The 21,270-nt window shown below is 43.2% G+C and overlaps 1 protein-coding gene across 3 annotated transcripts in view; it reads left to right on the top strand.

The window, feature by feature from the left end:
• The first annotated feature begins 332 nt into the window (after positions 1-332).
• Positions 333-21,270, top strand: part of mcf2la (mcf.2 cell line derived transforming sequence-like a) — a 43,126-nt gene continuing 22,188 nt past the window's right edge. For 2 of the 3 annotated variants that reach the window (XM_034101273.1, XM_071205523.1), the window contains exons 1-2: positions 333-407; positions 1,593-1,688. In XM_034101273.1, the coding sequence (XP_033957164.1) occupies positions 377-407; positions 1,593-1,688 (127 nt within the window). In that variant the 5' untranslated portion in view covers positions 333-376. Of the gene's footprint in view, positions 408-1,392; positions 1,468-1,592; positions 1,689-21,270 lie in introns of those variants that run through there. The other variant, XM_034101265.1, reaches the window with a different exon arrangement.

Raw genomic sequence — 21,270 nt, forward strand, 5'->3', positions numbered from 1 at the left:
TACACTTAAGTACACACTCTGGGTATATTTACTTTTCATCACGGATCAAGACCTGATATTTACTGTAATCACAAATATTACTTTTTACAATGTTCTGATGGTTATCAACTCATATATTTGCACATACTCTATGGACCATCATGCAGAAACTTGTATTGAGGGCTGATCCACAATCAGTAATTTAATTCATGTTTCTACATCTTATAGGATCCATACAAATACATTAGAAAGTTAAAATATCTCTAATAAAGAATTTGTGAACAATTCTGAATAAATGGTCTGCACTTCCTGTGTTCCACCACAAGGTTTCGCTGTGTCCCTTTAGTTTGTGTGCCAGAGACATTATGCCCCAGAAGAACTCGGTGCAGATAATTGAATGGGCGGGTCTGTTTGGCTAAGGATAACAGGTAAGGGTACACCGTTAATATTAGCAACATGCTAATAGCTAATTATCTGCAACATAATACATTCCCAATAAAACATGACCAACAAAACCCTCACTATCAGTTAATGAAGCACTAAAAGTTTATCGTATCATGTAAAACCAGCTTAGCTCGGTAACTATGCTAATTAATGTACACACACATTACTAAAGACTCGATGCAAGACTCCATTATAAATCCTGAACATTAAGTGTTTTCATAATGACAAAAGCAAGCTACTCACCTCTTGTTGGATATTTTTAATCGACACAGTCATGCTGACAATTCGGCGTGTAAGCAGTTGACCAATTATAATTCAACAATAAAGAAATGTGAGTACTAAACACACAGATGCATAGTTGCTACTCGACCAGCTAAATATAATTTTATTCGGAATGAGGTTGAACAACATTGCGACTTAAGTACTAGTGTGTTTCTAGCGTTCATAAAAGTAATTGTGTAAGCTGGGATAAGGTCATACATTAATTATGTTATCTTTAAACGAAACCCAGAACATCCAGGTTTTAATGAGCCTGTTCGTTATGAACAACAGTGTTTGCGGGTCAAATATCAAACTTGAATGCTATTCATGCTCAATGTATACAAAGAAAGGATGCATCATTTTCAATGCCAAACCACTTGCATTCAGGTACATGTGTCAACCATTGTATCTGCATTCATAATACAAATACTGTATTTTGGAATTGCATGTGTTTTGTGCTTTGAAACCTACCGTATGAAGTTTCAAAGTTTGTGCTGGAGACAAATATGTGTAGTTGTGAAATTGAAAGTGAGTTGAGTGCTGGACACGGAGAAACTCCCAGTCTAATCTAATGACTCTATTTCCATGTGCTCTGGGTGACATCCCCCTAGGGCACTTCTGTGTTACTTGGCCGTAGAAGTGTCACATTGTGTTGCATGTGGAACTAGTCTAATTCTTTATTTAGCTTGGCATATCACCACGTCACAAGATCTCTGTCCATATGACCCAGGGTGCGCTGCGCTATTGTCAAAGAAGTGAAAGGAACCACTGTCAGCAGAGCTGGTAATTGAAAGTGGAATTATATAAAGTTGCTATGTTGTACAAGTCATCAGATGTGTGTGAGAGAGTACTGTAGATATGATCTGTTAAAACAAAATGCTAACGGTATCGCTTTTCATCACTGGAAGCCTTGCTCCACTACTTGCTAGATTCATTCATGGGAGAGGGGATGTCGGTCCCAGACGACTTGGAGCAGACGCTGGAGGTGCTGTCGACAATCAGTGGTGAGCATATCATAGTCTATTACCCTGAGGGGCTAAAATGTGCTTACTTTTAACAGCTAAATGTGACAAAGTGAATCAATGAATGTTTGGGAAAACTTAATTTAGCGAGCGTCATGCAGCATTCATTTTAATTAACATTTCTTATCCCTGAATCAGTCTTGAAATGGTTATAAATCTTCATCTAAGTTAGGTTTCAAGTTGGGTTTTGTGCACTTTTTTTATACAAAATAAATTGTAACTGGCATCAAAAACACAAACAAAAACAGATAACCATAGATGTCAACTTCTATGTAAATGTAAGACAACAACAAATCCATTCTTCATCTGTTCAAATTAATACTTCATCCTGTATCGGGAAATAAAAAAAGGCAGATAATATTAAAGGTGGGGTAGGTACATTTCAGAAACCGGCTCGAGATACACTTTTTGTTATATTCCATGGAATGCTCTTAACATCCCGATAGCAATGAATATCTGAAGTGCTTTGACAAAAAATACATAACATTTTTTAATCTGTAGAAGCCGTAATACTGTAAAAAGTAAAACCAATCCGTTTAGCCGGCCCGGATTGGATGGCCTACCTGCCTGTCAGCCTTCCATCGGGGCACACACTTATCTCGTGGCCTCATTGGTCATGTGCGCGTTCCTGTGTGTTGGAGGAGGGGCTCTGTGAGGAAGTGTCAGATTTTCTCCGGTTGTGTATTTTCAAATTCTAGCGATCTCGAGCCGGTTTCTCAAATGTACCTACCCCACCTTTAAGTTGGATAGATTGATCAGTGTTTGATATTGTCAGGATTTTCCATTTGTTGGAAAGACAGAAATAGCTGTATGGATTGATTCTAATAGTATTAGATGATAAAACCAGCATTAACTCGAATACAATCAGAACATCAGTGCAGTTTGAGAATAGCCAGAATGATTGAGTTAGCTGGGAGGGATTAGTTTTGAAGGAGGGCAGAGGTTTTGATCTCTGCGACTCTGCCTCTTCGTCCTGATTGACTAATCAACCGAATGAATGCCACATAATGAGCAGTGCATGACCACCTTCGCTCGCCGCCGTTTGAAGTTCAAATCGGGAATGTTTTCTGATAAATTAGGTGGAATAAATATAACGTGATATTCGGATGGCACCCGTTTCTCCCCATTGCCAGTGATGCCTACACACATCTGAAACCTTATGATGCCGCCGTCAGAAGCTCCTATTGTCCGAGGTGCTGCATATTACACGAGGCGTAAACGGGACTATGAGGTTATCGTCAATATTTCGTTGCCATTGACAACCCTCGGCATAATGTCTTATCGAGTTAAAGGAGAAGTAAGAAGGTGTTTTCGGTTGAAACGCCTAATCGTTTTGGAGGCTGCCGCTTGCTGTGGAATTGGATTGCATTAAATCATGCTGATATAAATAAGGTGGATACAATCTTATAAACTATCTTAGTCTAATCAGGAGCTTTTTGTCAAACTGGCAATAGACTGAGACGTAATCTATCATTTGATTTAAATGCAACTGTTTGTAATACAATCATTCATAGTGATAGAGGCCTTGTGTTGACCAATCACTAGTTTACTCATTAGCATAGAGGGAGTCTGTTGTTTGGAAGACTATGAGATAGGGAACACTTCCTTAAAGGAGGGAACTTTGGGATTTAAGCATATTGGCCAAGCTAGTATAATTAGCTGTAGGGGGGTTTATGTCATCCCTCCACCCTCTCTTCCTGTGATAAGCACAGTGCTGAACATGAAGCGAGATAAACAATCACACATTCAGAAGGGCACCACAGCGGCTACACCGAGGCGGAGGAGGAGGAGAGGCAGCGTGTGGAATAAGCTCATGGCATGCAACCTTTAGAGATATGACGATGTCTCTTTTTGAGTTAATTCAAGTGAGCCAGGAGCTGATGAGCGGACTGCTTCACAACGTGTCCGTGTCTCTCGGTCTGTTGACCCGACTCGCACACAGCAGGAGCTGCAGGTCTACAGGTCAGTGTGGGGTGGGGTGGTTGCGACGATTCAGGTTTTATTCTGTGGATTTCAAAAGAGCGTTCTGTTTGTCAAATCAATGTGACAGGATTTCCTATCAGCACGGGGAGATTCCCCCTGCCGTGTTTCCCTCTCATCCTTCAAACATCATGGAAGAACTGCACTTATTAGTTTCCTCGCTGATGCTACGGTCTGTTTGCGGTTGTTATGGTGGCTTTTCCATGTACATTTTGTCTCATTGTTGTTTGCAGTTCATTTTCTCAATGGATCATGCCAAAATAAGTTGCTCTTGACTATAGTAGGAAAATATTGAGCATACCAAATGAATACCAGTACTTTCTGTCTATTAAAAAACCCCAATATATACCTAGTTCCTGCCTGGTTTCTGGTCTGCTAGGATTATATTGAAATTGTCAATATTCTGAACGTCCCAACAAGTTTCCTTCTGTTGAAGCTTAGCTGTCACTTTAAGAGTTGTCTTGGCTGGAGTGTTGCACTGTGACCTCTGTCACTGATTACCTGCTAATAGCCTTTGTGAGTAGCTACTACATTATGTCTCACTCCAGCAGCAGAAATGTGTGTTCGCGTGGTTAAGGGACGGACTAAGAAACTGACTAGAAAGACAGACTGGTGTTTGAGTTCATCATGTCTGAAACTCTCTGCTGTGTCTGTCAACCTGCGGAAAGGAAGCGGAAACATAAATCCACGCAGACCAGCAGACGAGGTGAGCAGCCGGCACATTTCCACTGGTTGCACTTTGCAAAGGTCGTATCATAGTCGTAGCTTAGGTCAAGTTTAGTGGGGTTTTCTGTGGTACAGCCTAATCAATATTTGTCCACATGAACTTTCACCAGGTCCGAGGAGTTATCTTGGTTTGTAGACATTACGTGGGAGGATGATTTTGTGTTGGAGCTTTACTGTTCAAACACTGTAATCCCATCTGACTTCATGTGCATCGCACCGCCACCGATGATACTGGCAGCCGAAAAAACGTCATGTTTGTTGTTTGGGTGGAGTTGGTTTCGCCATTTTGTGTCACTTATGGTTCCCAATTAAAAAAGATACAGCCACATTGCCACATGTGAGGCTTCAAAACTGTACTGCGCAAAGGAATGAGCCATGACACGGCGACTACGTCCACTCTTATAGAGGGTCAATGAGCTGGTGATGTAATGCTTTCAAAATACCGCAGGTCCCGGCTGGACTATGAAGTGTTTCCACGTCAGTTTAATTTTTTTAAATCGTAGTATTTGGAAAGGATCTTCTAAAACCTCTTAAGCCCAAGCTGACACCACTGTTTAAGGAGAGAGTATTTTAAAGACTGATTGAGAGGATTACTTTGTGTGTGCATGTGTGTGGTCGAGACATGGACAGGTGATTTCATCTCTACACCAGTACATATGATAGTGTCATGCCCAGTTTGCCACAGAAGCAGGGAGGGGCACATGGGAGAGGAGTGGTGTGATCACTCTCTTTGAAAGGTGTGTGTGTGTGCGAAAGAGACAGGGAGGGTTTGGAAGAAGAAATGAGAGCAGGATGTGGTACTCTTCTCTCTACCTGCTGTGAGGGAGGAAGAGGGAACAGACGGGATGAAGGAGCTGACGGGAAGACGGGAATATGGAGCGGAGAGGTTTGTCCGCATCTCGCTGGAGGAGATGGAGAGCTACTTCAGATGCACCCAGTGCTGCCAGCAGCTGCATAGTGAGTGTATACACAGACGTGGTTGTTGGAACTGTCGTGTGTGAGGTGTGTCCGTGCATGGAGAGTCTCTCGTTCATGGGGAAGGAAGTTCTGAGCATGAACTGAAACGGCTTTCTTCTCTTAGCTGGGTCTTTTTAGCCACGTGATGATCACAGGTCTTGGATGCCGTTTCCAGTGTTGGCCCTTGACCTTCTGTGACCCGTAACTCTTATGAAAAAGTCTTCAGTGACCTCTTGCTGCAAGTAACCATAGCAACCCTTAACACATGTAGAAAAGCAACAGTCCCTGCTGTCATGAGTTTCTTTTTCTAATGAAGAGAAAGCTTTCCCGACAAAGAAGTCATTCTTGTTTTATTGGAAGTAAAAATGACTAGTGGCGTTCACTGGCCTTCCACAGTCTGCAGGGTGACTACAGTACATATAACTGAGTGTGGCTAGCAGCATTTCGTCTTCAAGGCCTTTTCACACACTTTTATATCCTATCTCCTATTTCCACATCTGCATATTTACAAGAGAAGATAATCAAATCCAAAAATAGCGCAAAAACAACGGTTCCTTCTGATATATGTCTCCTCTTCCTCGTCGCAGGAGCTCAAAGTAAACGTGGGAAAAAAAAGATTGTAAGAGTTTATTGCTACATCCTTATTTACTCAAGGCGGTTCAATAAAGGGTGGCATAATTACGCTACGGCCTGTGTGTTATCGTGCATGAGGAGTGTGCAGTGTTAGCTCGATGATTTTCACATCTTACGGCCTGTCAGCGACGGTTCTGAACTATTCTGGTCTGTTTCCCGTGGTCTGTATTTAGAGAAGACGTGTGCACTATTTTTAGAAAGAGCTATTGTAGATATGCTTTGTCACTGGAACAGGCGCTTCAATCTCGCACTTGATGTTGCTTCATCAACTCTACTTCCAGCTTGTGTTATGGTACTTAATGGTTTCTAGATTTCTCTGTGAGTCCCTTTATCCCACAGAATACACTTTTTAAATCTCGACCATCTCATGGTTTTTTTAACGGTCAGCTGCTCTTACTTCCTCTGGTGTTTTCCCGCAGCATGACCCATCCTGATGGTCTTCCCCCCATGTGTCAAAACGTCCTCTTTCCTCAGTATTCGCGTGGTTTTGCTTTCGTTTTCATGGTTTTAATCGTCTTTCGCATGAAATCATTCATCATTTAGTTGCGTTCTCTGTATTTTACATGTCTGTGTCATGTGTAACGTTGGTCAGGTCAGCATTGAACATTTGATCTCAATGCTTTCATCTGGTTAAATAAAAAAATAAAATTCCTCATCAGACACCTGCTGACCTTTTTAAATATGAAATCTCCGGTCATGATCAGTCGTTCCTGATGTTAGTGCCCCTGCCCCCTCCTCTTCTTCAGGTTTATTGTCTTCATCCTGATCAGGGATTTATTGCAGGGATGTGAGCACAGCAAGCGCCACAGACACACATTAACGAGCCGAGTTATTGCACGTCTGAGTATTGAATTTATATTATGGGTTTTACTTGAACATGTGGGATTAGTGGTCAACAGGTTTCATAGTTTTCTGCTTGTTGTCCTGCTCGTATGGTTCTCCCCAACATCCTGCTTTATCCCATGGACCAGTTTTTCTTTAGTTTCATTAGCCAGTAAATTGCGGACTATTGAGTTGTCAAACTGTCCACGTGTTCACACCTTCAGTTGTCTTCCTTCGTTTCCTCTGCTGCTTGTTTCGGACTCTGAGTCACTTCTCAATTGGCCACTTCCTGTTTACGCTCCAGCCGGCCAATCGTGTTTGATCCTGCGGAGGAAGGAGTCGATAGTGTTTTATTTTAGCCAACGCAGACGTGGGGGGGGGGGGAAAGTCTCAAATAAATAATTCAGCTGGGAGTTATTCTAGCTGCAGTCTGCAACACATCCTCCACACGCGCACGCACGCAGGTCTCCTGTACATCCCGTACACACACTGAAGTCTGCTCGGCATCCCATGTCAACACACACTGATCTCAACAAATATGTTAAACTTGAGGTTGATGTTATAGTCGCAAGTGTAACTGATGCACTCACACACACCTAATGTCCCTCTTGTCCTAACAATGGCGTAAATCAATTTGAATTTGACCTGCTTAAGATTAGGTCATATTAAAGTTTTAAACAAAATGTGTGTCTTAAAACAACTCACAGCTTTGTTGAGCTCTAAAGTGTGTGTGTGTGTGTGTGTGTGTGTGTGTGTGTGTGTGTGTGTGTGTGTGTGTGTGTGTGTGTGTGTGTGTGTGTGTGTGTGTGTGTGTGTGTGTGTGTGTGTGTGTGTGTGTGTGTGTGTGTGTGTGTGTGTGTGTGTGTGTGTGTGTGTGTGTGTGTGTGTGTGTGTGTGTGTGTGTGTGTGTGTGTGTGTGTGTGTGTGTGTGTGTGTGTGTGTGTGTGTGTGTGTGTGTGTGTGTGTGTGTGTACCTACTGTCAGATTGAGATGATAGAGAGAGCACGCTGGCTATGTGACAGGAAATGGCCGAGGGTTTATAATGGTTCATTTCCTGTGTCTGCACGTTTGGACGATTTACAGTTCCACCACACACACACACACACACACACATACACACACACACACACACACACACACACACACACACACACACACACACACACACACACAGTCAGTCCCAACACTCTAACGGACTTTCAGATCTTTTTAAATCCGAGACGAGAGGTGCCTCTTTAATCTGACTCTTAATCTCACATATGCATTGTTTCTCTCTCTTCCCGTCTAATCCCAGTTCTACGGTTCACGGTGAAAGCAGGAACCACAGATGTCAATATTTGTGAATAACACAGTGATGACAACATTTAATTGAGAGATGATAATTGACGTGAAACCGACAAAGGTTAGGGTGGAGATGGAGAATGGGCGATGCAGAAAGATAGTGTTTGTTTTCCTCAGCATTTAATTAATTAAGGCCCGACGGGTTTATTCCCATTTCAGTCAGTCCAAATTCTCACTGCGTCTGTGTGTGGCACACTGGGTCCCCCTGCTGTCTTCACTGGCATTGTGTGTGTGTGTGTGTGTGTGTGTGTGTGTGTGTGTGTGTGTGTGTGTGTGTGTGTGTGTGTGTGTGTGTGTGTGTGTGTGTGTGTGTGTGTGTGTGTGTGTGTGTGTGTGTGTGTGTGTGTGTGTGTGTGTGTGTGTGTGTGTGTGTGTGTGTGTGTGTGTGTGTGTGTGTGTGTGTGTGTGTGTGTGTGTGTGTGTGTGTGTGTTGTGCCCGTGAGAGGGTGTGTGTGTGTGTGTTTTGTGCCCGTGAGAGGGTGTGAGAAAAGCAGAGAGAAAGAGGCCACCCTCCCCTCTGGCACCGACATGAGTCTCATTTGAATTGTGAACAACACACACACACACACACACACACACACACACACACACACACACACACACACACACACACACACACACACTTAATCTTTTCTTTACATTAGGCTAATTAGATTTTTTTTCTGGGAGCGTTTAAATGTTGTTGTACTCAGGGATATCTGACATTTGAAATATGAATGTTCCCTTCCACTAATGTACATAACTGTTGTTGAAAAAGACGTATACTTTATTCGTATCTATTTGCTTGTTTTAGTGCACTTATAAGATGCCACAAAAATGCAAATGAAGTAAGAACGACAAAAACATCAGCAAGAAAAATGTAAACACACAGATCAGTATCAGCCAAAGATATCATTTGGACCCTTACATGCTGCCTAATGGGGAACAAATACATTTAACGTCTAATTTCTGGACTTAATGTCACGGAACCTGGCAGGAAATGATCAAACATAGTTATTATTTTAATGAACTGTAATCATCTTTATGTATGAGCAGTTATTGCCACTGCACAGCGCTGAAGTCTTTCAGTGTGACATGTGAAACTGGGGGCGGACCGTGTGGAACTCCTCCTCACTGGCTGGTACAGATGGGGAGGGGGGAGGTGTGTGTGTGTGTGTGTGTGTGTGGGCTGCGCTTATCACTGACAGCTCAGTAAGCGGCTGAAGTCCTCGGCTGTGGAGGAATGGACCGCTGCGATGTGCTCCGTGTGTGAATGTGTTTTAACAGTGTGTGTGTGTGTGTGTGTCAGGGGGCATACATGCACCGGCTAAACAATGGCTGTAAACCGAGTTTCTCAACTCTGCCACGATATCACCCGGCTGTGGCTGCAACTGAAGATGATGACAGGTAGTGTGTGTGTGTGTGTGTGTGTGTGTGTGTGTGTGTGTGTGTGTGTGTGTGTGTGTGTGTGTGTGTGTGTGTGTGTGTGTGTGTGTGTGTGTGTGTGTGTGTGTGTGTGTGTGTGTGTGTGTGTGTGTGTGTGTGTGTGTGTGTGTGTGTGTGTGTGTGTGTGTGTGTGTGTGTGTGTGTGTGTGTGTGTGTGTGTGTGTGTGTGTGTGTGTGAGAGACTGCGTGTCTGAGGAATCTGTTATTAGTTGGTGTGAGTAAGGCAACTTGTTTTCTTGTGTGTGAATATCTTTTATATGCAGAGATAAGACTGTGAGAATCCTGCTGGTGCTTACCTGTGCGTGTTGTGTGTTAGTGTTACGCAGTCACATAGCGGAGACCTGCCTTGCTTTTTAAGACAACATGCAAGTCCCTTTTCTGTTAAAAATGACATTTTAGGTTGAAGGATTGGTGCGAGTTTAAGTACGGGTAATTTTGGAAGAGACTTCTATCCAAAAATACTTGGAGCCCAAACAACCTAAAGTTGTCTCTCTCCGCTGTATGGACCAAATGGGATGTTAACCCCGTGTATACATGGTTGTATGAAAGAGCTTAATGAATGAACACGACCTGACTTTGTTCTCCACATTGATTTCATCTCGTTGCCCAAAGATGTTCCTCCTGCCGAAGCCATTACTGTCCATCAGACGCTTACATAACCCCATGTAAAGCGACCCTCAGGCTGGCTGTGTGCGAACGTCTCAGTACAGTACACGGCAGACACGCTGACAGCATGTTAATCACATCGGTGTTCCCTCCCGTCAGTGGGGACAAAACCCTTCTGAGAGTTTGAATGTCAACATCCCCCCCCCCCCCCCCATGTCCACTCTGAGCTGTGTGTGTGTGCGCTGTGTGGCATTTATTCAGTTTTTGTTTGATCCGATGCGCAATAACGGCAAACCTCTGAACCGTGGAGTTTGTGATCAAATCTTGTCGTGCTTTCTTTGGCCCTCTGCAGGATTGTTCGGGCGTGTGTGTTTTGTTGTGTGTGTGGCTGTGCAGCGAGAGTGGTTGCTCTCGTGGCAGATGGACTTAGGTCCTCTGTGCATTCTGCTTAAACAAACAAACACACACAGTCGGTACCAGAGCAACCTGTCCGATCTTCTCTGCTTTCTTGCTAAATCAAGATTAGAAGTTGACGAGGGTCAGTTAAGCTCCCATAATGCAATCTGGGATGTGGATCTACCAGTGTGTGTGTGTGTTTCTCAGAAGTAAAGGGATACACTTATCCTTCTTTAAAGAAAACTGAATGCACCTTTCATTCAATGTCATGTGCCCTCAGGAGTCTGTTCCAGTAACCAACAACAAGACAAAACAAGAGAACATAATCAATAAACTCAAAGCAGAAGACAATTGGATTAAGTAGACGGGATGCATCTTTAATGATCCCCGAGGGGGGATGGGAGGATGGCAACAAGACACAACAAATCAAACATATTGATTGTTTTAGAAGCAGCAACATATCTATCCGGCTAATACAGAGCACTATCATCCCAGTGACTTCTCCAAAGGATGCGAGCTGATATTCGTTTCCTTCAAGTGTCCCGCTTTCTAAATGTAGGAGATTTGTTAGAGACGTAGGGGAAACATTTATGCAGCAGAGGCTAATGTATCATAACTGTTAGTCAAAACTTCCCATAAGCATTTTATTATTTATAAGACATGTCTAGTGAATCGAACTTATACTATACATTCGCCCCAATAATCAAAATGAATGCATCGTGCATTACGTACCTATTCCTCGATCAAAAGGATGCACACATGGTGATGGCGGATCAGCAGAAGGGGTCTCGGATCGTCTCTGCTTTCTACCAGGCTTTGGGGGGCAACGGGGGAATCGACTATCTACATAAAAGCTAAATGGGAAGCGGAGTTACAAATTAAAATGTCAGAGGAAGAATGGTTTCGAATGTTCGAGACGCATTAGTGTGGAGGGAATTCTGCTGGAAGAGCCTGACTCACACAGCAACAGTGCTGTGTGGGAACATGGAGGCGGACCACTCGCACATGTTCTGGAAGTGGACAAAGATAAGGTCATATTGGGAGAAGGTTAATGCCGTTGTCAAAGTGATTATGGGGTATGGAATCCCAAATACCTGCCCGGTGATGTGTCTTGGGAACATTGAGGATGTTGTGATGGGAGGCGATCTATACCTGACGAAGGTTTTACTTGCAGCGAGTAAGAAAGCTATAACCAGGAAATGGCTTCATGTGAACGCTCCGACTCGGGAGCAGTGGCTGGAGATTGTTCAAGATCTTTTTGTCATGGAGAAGTTGACATGTTTTGAGAATGCATTCAAGAGGAAATGGGAAAAGTGGAATATTTACATAGTTGACACCAATGAGGAAGTGAATGACTGAGTCAAGCCTGGACAGTATGTGTGAATGTGAAGACAACTAGTATTTATTGTGTTTTATTTTATAACTGATTTGTGTCAATCAATCAATGTTTATTTATATAGCCCAATATCACAAATGTTACATTTGTCTCAGTGGTCTTCACAGTGTGTACAGAATATCAGTATGACAATACGACACCCTCTGTCCTTAGACCCTCACATCGTACAAGGAAAAACTTCCAAAGAAAACCCAGTTTTAAAGGGAAAAATGGGAGAAACCTCAGGGAGAGCAACAGAGGAGGGATCCCTCTCCCAGGACGGACAGACGTGCAATAGATGCCGTGTGTAAATTGAAAAGATAATACATTTGCAACATAGGTAGTCCAAATGTTTGGAAATGCATGTGTGTATAATAGGAAGATGAATCCACGAGGATATCCATCCAGGACCTATGATCCAGGACCACAGCCACGACTCAAGATCCAGCGCTCGCGATCCAGGACACAGGACCGCAGGATCATCCATGACTCCGGATCCCAGCGTATATAGACACCAAAAAGAAAGACATTTGGGGAAGCTGGGTTAATCGGAACATGAGTGTACACGGGTATAGACAGAGAGAAGGAAGAAGTAAGATGTCCCCCGACAAACTAAGCCTATATCAGCAAAACTAGGGGCTGAATCTAATCAGCCCTAACTATAAGCTTTATCAAAAAGGAAGGTCTTAAGCGCACTCTTAAAAACGGATAGGGTGTCTGCCGCCCGAACACAAACTGGAAGCTGATTCCACAAATGTGGAGCTTGATAAGAAAAGGCTCTGGCTCCCATTGTACTTTTAAAGATTCTAGGAACAACCAACAACCCTGCATTCTTGGAACGCAATGCCCTAGTAGGACAGTAGGGTACAATGAGTTCTTTAAGGTAAGATGGCGCCTGCCCATTAAGGGCTTTGTAGGCGAGAAGAAGAATTTTAAATTCTATCCTGTGTTCTATAGGGAGCCAGTGTAAGGCAGCCAGAACAGGAGTAATGTGGTCCCTTTTCCTAACTCTGGTTAGTACACGAGCCGCAGCATTTTGAATCAGCTGAAGCGACTTGATTGACTTCTTGGTACTCCCTGATAATAAAGAGTTACAATAATCCAGCCTAGAAGTAACAAATGCATGGACTAGTTTCTCTGCATCGTTTTGAGGCAAGATATGCCTGATTTTTGCAATGTTACGTAGATGGAAGTAGGCGGTCCTTGAAATTGATTTTATGTGGGCGTTAAAGGATAAATCCTGATCAAATATAACACCAAGATTCCTTACAGTCTCACTGGAGGCCAAATTAATGCCATCCATAGTTAGTATGTCTTTAGATAATTTGTTTCGTAGATTCTTCGGGCCAAGTACAATAACTTCAGTTTTGGTCGTGTTTAACATCAAAAAGTTTAAGGTCATCCACGTTTTTAAGTCCTTAAGGCAGTCTTGAATTTTATTTAGATGATTAATTTCATCAGGCTTGATTGATAAATATAGTTGAGTATCATCCGCATAACAATGAAAGTTTACAGAATGATTCCTTATAATATTGCCTAACGGAAGCATATATAATGTGAACAAAATAGGTCCGAGCACTGAGCCCTGTGGCACTCCATGGCTAACTTTGGTTTGCGTGGAAGATTCATCGTTAACACGTACAAACTGAGAGCGTTCAGATAGATAGGACCTAAACCAGCCTAAAGCAGTTCCCTGTATGCCAACTAAGTGCTCTAGTCTTTGCAATAGGATATCATGGTCGATAGTATCAAATGCAGCACTGAGATCGAGCAAAACAAGAATAGAGAAAAGTCCCTTGTCTGAGGCTCTTAGAATGTCATTTGTGACTTTAACCAGAGCTGTCTCTGTGCTATGATGTGTTCTAAAGCCAGACTGAAAATCTTCAAATAAATCATTGTTTTTTAAGTAATCACACAACTGTTTTGCGACCGCTTTCTCAAGAATATTTGAGAGGAACGGAAGATTAGAAATAGGTCTATAGTTGGCTAAAACCTCTGGATCGAGGTTGTGCTTTTTAAGAAGCGGTTTTATCACTGCTACTTTGAATGTGTATATTGTGTGTATTGTTTGTTGTTGTTTAGGTTCACATGTTGTTCTGTTATTATTGTTGTGAAAAGTGTAAAAAGAAAAAGATGCACACATTAGGGATGCCAGTGATTATTCGTATATTCGTTACAGTCTCCATAATCGAATATTATTTTTAAAAATCGATTTTATTTATATATTTTTTTATTATTATTTATGTCTTTTTTTAAAAAAAAATTCTGGTTTAGTTTCAACCAAAATATAGACTAATGCTAATAATAGTAATATTATAAATATTTATAAATGGCCATTGGTTACACCACCAGTTTGTTTTACTGTAAACTTGGAGGAAGCCTGCATGCAGAGCAGACTGCTGCTGCAGCACGCTACACACCGACCCCGCCTCTCCCTCACACGTGCAACTAAAGATGAACAAAGCGGCAGGTCGATTAATCAATTATTATTCGCCAGGGCTGCCGAATAATCGATTTTGATCATGGTCAGTTTCTGGCAACCCTAGCACACATACCTTATACCTGCGTTGAGGTGAAGTGAAATTGCTTTCTTCAAAGCTGTACATCATACCCTTAAGGCAGTGTATCTTCTTTTCATATTGCCCTGCATGTCTGCTTTGAAGAGGGATCACTTTCTGTTGCCCTTTTCATTATGACCTACTCAACTTCAGCACAGATACCGTTTAATATGCACCGATTAGGATCACGTTTCTGCAAGCTAAGATCAGAGTGCCAATCCTACCTTTGCCAAAACATCCTAAAGTGAATCCAGCACACTTGGTGACCTATTTAAGACTTTTATAGAAGATAAGTCTTCCAGTACATGATGTCATGGTGTAAAAAAGTAGACCTCCTGGATTCTTCCTGGCTCTTCTTCTCTGTGCGTAAGTCATTTTCCTTTTTCTTCCCCCTCTCGGTCTCCCTCAGTTTTCATGTCGACTTTGTTCTGAGCAGTGTAATGACTGGTATGGCCCGAGGCAGCTAAAAAAGGCTGCTGTTTTTTCACTCTAATGGTAGGGAGTAGGGAGGAGGACCTGGAGGCCACAGGATTACCAGGACATGCTTTGCAGTGTAGTGAGTTGTACCACAGAGGCTTCAACACCGTGATTCAGACATTCCCTTGGCACTACATCTGGTGTAGAGATTGAAGCAGGTGGAGGTGCACTTTGGCACACATTGAGACATTTTGGCTGCTATGTAACTTCTCTGTGCAGAAAGGCTGGGTGCACATGTTTAAGATGACATTAAGCAAGAGTTTGACATGTTGACAACCAGTGGAAAATATATATGGAACATGTTTGATAGTGAGCTTTGTAGATGTTTCCTACCGCAAGTTATACATTTTTCAACTGAAAAAGCCTAATTCATAACATCGCAACTAATTGTTTGCTTGAGCGTTAGATGGGAACTTGGCGGTTGCGCGTTTGTGTGTGTGTGTGTGTGTTATGACGGCAGCGCAGACTGCAGACAGGGGACAGTAGTGTGTTGTTTTGCTGAGATGATGATGCCACCATCTATTCAGTCAAATCGGGGCTCGCTGCCAGTGACCGTGTCAGGACTGAAGCCATTGTTCGGGATTTATAACCGTCTTCTTGGCCTCACCGAGACACACATGTAGGATGAAGCAAAACTTTAAACGTGATCATAAAGGCTGTATCTTCTTGTATTCTTCGTCAAAACTACAGTCACAGTCAAAAGAAGGACGACGCATTCAGATGCGTCATAATCCATGTTGGACATAATCCTGATATTGCCTTTGTGTAAGAGATGTTTAAAGATATTAGTTCCCTTTATTGCATGTCTATTTACTCTGAACTGGTTATAGATGTTTAGTCATATTGCTTATCTTCTTATCTTTTAAAGAAGACCTCACACATGAATATAAGCCTCAAGTTATTCCTGATTTATTATGTTCTTTTCTGGTGTTTTTTGTCCTAGGGCTTGAAAGGTTAAGTGGAAATAAAATAGAAATGAATCTGGAATATCCTCAGTGGGTTTCCCCTGGTTGCCTGTGACAGCTGAACAACCCCACAGTCAGGATTGAACTCACGTGAGCGTCAGTAATATTTTATTGTTCGTCTGGCTGCCGCTTTTTGACCCAGTTGTTGTTTGGCATGGTGTGTGTGTGTGTGTGTGTGTGTGTGTGTCAGATACCCCACAGCAGCGACAGATGGGGACTTGGTTAACCCTGCCGATAATGCCAGATAATAAAGCTCAGATTCCCTCACACAAGCGTACACACACACACACACACACACACACACACACACACACACACACACACACACACACACACACACACACACACACACACACACACACACACACACACACACACACACAGCTGCAGAGCGGCTGGCAAATCCTGGCTTCTCCATATGCAAATACACACAATGCAGCTGACCATCTCTCTGCTGGCACTCTCACACACACACACACACACACACACACACACACACACACACACACACACACACACACACACACACACACACACACACACACACACACACACACACACACACACACACACACACGCGTAACCCAGTGCCTTCAAGTCTACATACCAAGTCAGTCCTTTACATGTGGTGCATACCGGAGCAGCAGATGGAGCTTGCTGTGTCACAAAGTGCTGGACGTCTGTCTTATTAGCGTCTTGATGCACAATTGACTCCGATATGATGCTCGTGTTATCGCCTGGAATATAAGGATGCAGGTCATTTTGAGTCATTTCCCTCAGCACCTGCAGTGTGTGTGTGTGTGTGTGTGTGTGTGTGTGTGTGTGTGTGTGTGTGTGTGTGTGTGTGTGTGTGTGTGTGTGTGTGTGTGTGTGTGTGTGTGTGTGTGTGTGTGTGTGTGTGTGTGTGTGTGTGTGTGTGTGTGTGTGTGTGTGTGTGTGTGTGTGTGTGTGTGTGTGTGTGTGTGTGTGTGTGTGTGTGTGTGTGTGTGTGTGTGTGTGTGTGTGTGTGTGTGTGTGTGTGTGTGTGTGTGTGTGTGTGTGTGTGTCAGACAGCCCTCCAGCTTCCTGTGGCTTTGAACTTTGACCAGCACAGCAGCCGTTAACCAGCGGAGAAACAGCTGGCTGCCATCTTTGAACTGGCAGTGTGTGTTTAGCGATGAGGACCTGTAGGAACATGACTGCAGAACAAAGGGAAAGGCGGAGGTGTGGCGAGCCGGACGCTGATAGACCACGCTTTGTGTGTGTGTAATGGACTGTACCTTCATGAGGCTTAATTGGGCTGCTGCCTCTTTTTCACCTCTGACGAGTGACCTTTACACAGTGTGATTCACAAATTGAGTTTCTACAAATAACATTGTAAAGGAGTGTTGGCGGTAATCAAATCCCAACGCATGCACACAGTGTGCCTTCCTTCATTTATTTTTAACTGTGTAGAGATGGGATGCTATATTGGGCTATTTTCTGGATTTCTGTGCTGTTTGACTGCCAATACCTAACATTATTTATCTACACCAACACTGACCTCATGGTTTCAGATCTGTAGTTTATCCTTAATTTGAATCGATAAAATAGTTGCCCGTTCATTCTTCAACAAATCAACGTTGATAGCAATTCCTGAAACATCGGGAATAAGGAAAGACAAGACGGTAAAGTTTGAGAGTAAAGTGTGGTACTGCTGTTGACCCAGAGCACACACACCCACAGTATCAACTAGCAGCAGGCCAACACATTAAATATGTAGGCATGTGTAAAGAAACCCTGTCCTCTGTTCCATCGAATTCAGCCGAGAGCACCTCTTTTTTTCCGACTGCCTCATTCCACCTCACAGAGGCCGGAGATACTCAAGAACTGGTTTAATTCTTTACTTGTTGTTGAGTTTTCTCCTATATATCCTAAAAATACAAGCCATAGCAATCTGTTATATTACTGTACTTCAAAACCGCTGAACAGAAATGCAGATATAGCGACTCTAATAATGTAGTATTTGAATATGGAGCTTTAATGGACAGATAGTGGGGTTATGTGTCCGTTTGCCCCTCAGTTAAGCCCCTGAAAAAAGGATGAATGAAATAGTGAGGGGGTGTTTGGGGGAAGGGTATAAGGAGGCGGGGGGACATTCTTTCTAGGCCCCCCATAATCACTATTTGTGTTTGGCTGCATTGCCCCACTTCCTGTGTGTGTGTGTGTGTGTGTGTGTGTGTGTGTGTGTGTGTGTGTGTGTGTGTGTGTGTGTGTGTGTGTGTGTGTGTGTGTGTGTGTGTGTGTGTGTGTGTGTGTGTGTGTGTGTGTGTGTGTGTGTGTGTGTGTGTGTGTGTGTGTGTGTGTGTGTGTGTGTGTGTGTGTGTGTGTGTGTGTGTGTGTGTGTGTGTGTGTGTGTGTGTGTGTGTGTGTGTGTGTTGGGTAAAGGGGTTCACTTGCAGCCCGGCCGCTATACTTTAATTTCATTCATCCGATGGGGACAAAGCAGGGACTTTTGGGAGTTTCAGTGAAAAGCAGCCCGACGCCTGAATGTCTGATAATGCGAGCACCATTCACCCACAAGCACATGAAGGGTCGGTTCAGCTTGAGATCAAACCTGCTTTTTCAATCGTTTATATATATATACATTTAATTTAAAAACCCTAGATTGGATTGATTGGAAATATATAATAAAGGCAAGAGACGGGCTGAGACGGGACAACTTTTTCGTGTAATATTAAAAAGTTTTATTTATCGTAGAAATGGCCTTAATTACGGACTAAATGTGTTTAATCAATCTTATAATAAGTATAACAAATGCTGAGAATGTCTCTTGCATTAGGGGATAGCAAAAACAAGATAACTTCTATACATTCAAAGGGATTTCCCCATGTTTTTAACAAAATAACCGCCAAAAAGTTGGGTTAAATTGACCAATAATAATAAATGATGTTAAAAAAAAGACAAATATGTTAATAAGTCTTAACTTGCTTAACCTGTAGGGACCCTGAGGAGTATAGCGAGCTGTAAAGGTGGTGAAGGCTCTAATTAGCTAATCTCATTCAGCTGTGTGTTCCCACCTGCAATTAACGGTAGCCATGGTGATGGGACCTGCTGGGTCAGACGGTTAATTAAAAAGATAGGTTTTTAGGGCTGCTTTGTAAAAGGTGAGTAAAACCAGATATATCTTAATCATTTATTGTATATTATACTATTGTGTTGGTTGTGTCTTTTCGCTGGACTCAAAACATACAGTCGAGTCAGAGCGCTGGCTGTTTTCCAGACGTTTAACCCGAGCTTTCCGCCCGACACACTGACAGCTGGCCCGACGACACACTGCAACACACACCGCTGACATATGACAACACTTGCTCACACACTTCTCAATCTCTTTTAAACGGTGTCTATTGGGTTTTTATAGAGGTATTCACATTTTTCAAAGCACATCCTCCCTTCCTCGTCTTCCTCCTTTGTGGTTTTTGCTAATGGCGGAGTTTGGGGTTAATTAGAAGCTGGTGGACTCTGTTTGAAGACTTGTGGTCTGTTAGTCGAAGAAGTGTACCTGCCCTGTTAAATACCTGTCTAAACTGTATCCTGCTTAAAAACTGTCCTCTTTTTGCCTGATGATTTAGTTCCTTCTCTAAATCCCTGACTCATGTCCTTATTTCCTTCCTCACTTCCTTATTGTCCCCATCTTCCTCTTTTCTTCCTGCTGCCCTCTCCTTTAAGAGATGATGGAGATGTGTGTTTTCTATCTGTTATGTTTTGTCCAGGGTGTTCCTGTAAGACGCTGTCCCTGTTTATCGTCTTAAAGGTCCCACGGCCATTTCGACTGATCATAAACGGCTTGTTGGAGCTCCTGCCCCCCCCCCCCCCCCTCCCTGTGAGCCCAGTGGCCGCCTGCGAGACACAGCGAAACCCAGCCCGAAACCAGCCCGAGCACACACACACACACACACGCAGCCTGGCTGGGAGTTTGTGTGTGTGTTCACAGCCTCGCCGCGTCCCGCCATCTCAGGCGGAGAAATCGGCGGAGCTGCAGCTGAGAAAAGATTGAGTGTGTGTGTGGACCAATCCACGGACTTAACGTCACGGCTCCGCGGACGTAACATAACGTCACTATACCCAAATACGTCACTGAACCCAAGAAGCAAACAATGGAAAAAGAGAAATGTCCAACGAGGCGTTCTGGGGCAGCACAGGCGGGTCTTCTCTGTGTTAGAGTTGTACTCGCTACAGGGTGCACTTTGAGGGTTTGTGACTGCAGACCGTTCACATGCAGAAAAAGCTACATGACAACAAGGGGACGGGTCAGAACCGGAACAGCGTGACATGGGACCTTTAATATAGTCCCCTAAAATCAGGAGTAATTCCCGGTGCTTTACTGGGTGTGTGCGTGTGTGTGCGTGTGTGTGTGTGCAATACAGTAGATTCCAGCCTGCCCACAGCTACATGTATTTGCTGTGTAATGGTAACCAGCTGCTCTCTCACACACGCTGCTTTACGGACGACACATGGGACCGTTACAGTGTGAGTCACTGTCTAGCCATTGTTGTGCTGACACACTGCACGGAGCGTTACTGAGGATCTAAGCTCTTAATCCGTCAGGTTTCTTCATCAGATGGAGCTGAAAACGGTGTCCTCAGAGCACCTTTTAACACGTGTGTATTGGGGGATGCTATGAAAGCAGCCTGAACATACATCATCCTGCACAGTGAAGCCAAAGTGAAATAACAGTATGAAAACACAGTTATGAGACCAGGTTTTTAAAAAGATATTTAGGTATAGGTCTGTCGATTAGTCTTTTCTTAATGGTTTTTTTCACAACAATTACAGCCATATCCTGCGAAACGCTGCAGATGTCGTCGGCTCTCTTTTTTAAATTCATTTATTTATTTATTTGTTATAAATATGAACAGTTTGCTCGGTTTGCACTTTGATGATAATTAATGCCTCTCGCTGCCAGTCCGACCATACTGCTTGGAAACCTTGCCACAATACCCTCACACCACTCTCAGTGCCAGGCTTTGTCTATATGCCCACACACACACACACACGCACACACACACATGGACTTCACAGTGAGGCTCCTTTACACACGCTAACATGACAGTTTTATTCACACGATTGTACACAATTCTTGTCCTCGTGTTTGACATCCAAATGGATAGAGGAGGGGGTTTATTGTTCTATATCCGTATATTTTTACGTCTGCACATGTCTCGGAGGGTAAATGAGATTACTATAATCCATCATGGCCAGAGAGAGGAGCAAATCCAATCCCAGTTAACATCGCTTTCTCCTCTCTTTAAATTCTTATTTGGCTCTGAGATTCATGACCATCT

Source organism: Pseudochaenichthys georgianus, chromosome 2 (assembly GCF_902827115.2).
Source record: "Pseudochaenichthys georgianus chromosome 2, fPseGeo1.2, whole genome shotgun sequence".
Lineage (NCBI taxonomy): Eukaryota > Metazoa > Chordata > Actinopteri > Perciformes > Channichthyidae > Pseudochaenichthys > Pseudochaenichthys georgianus.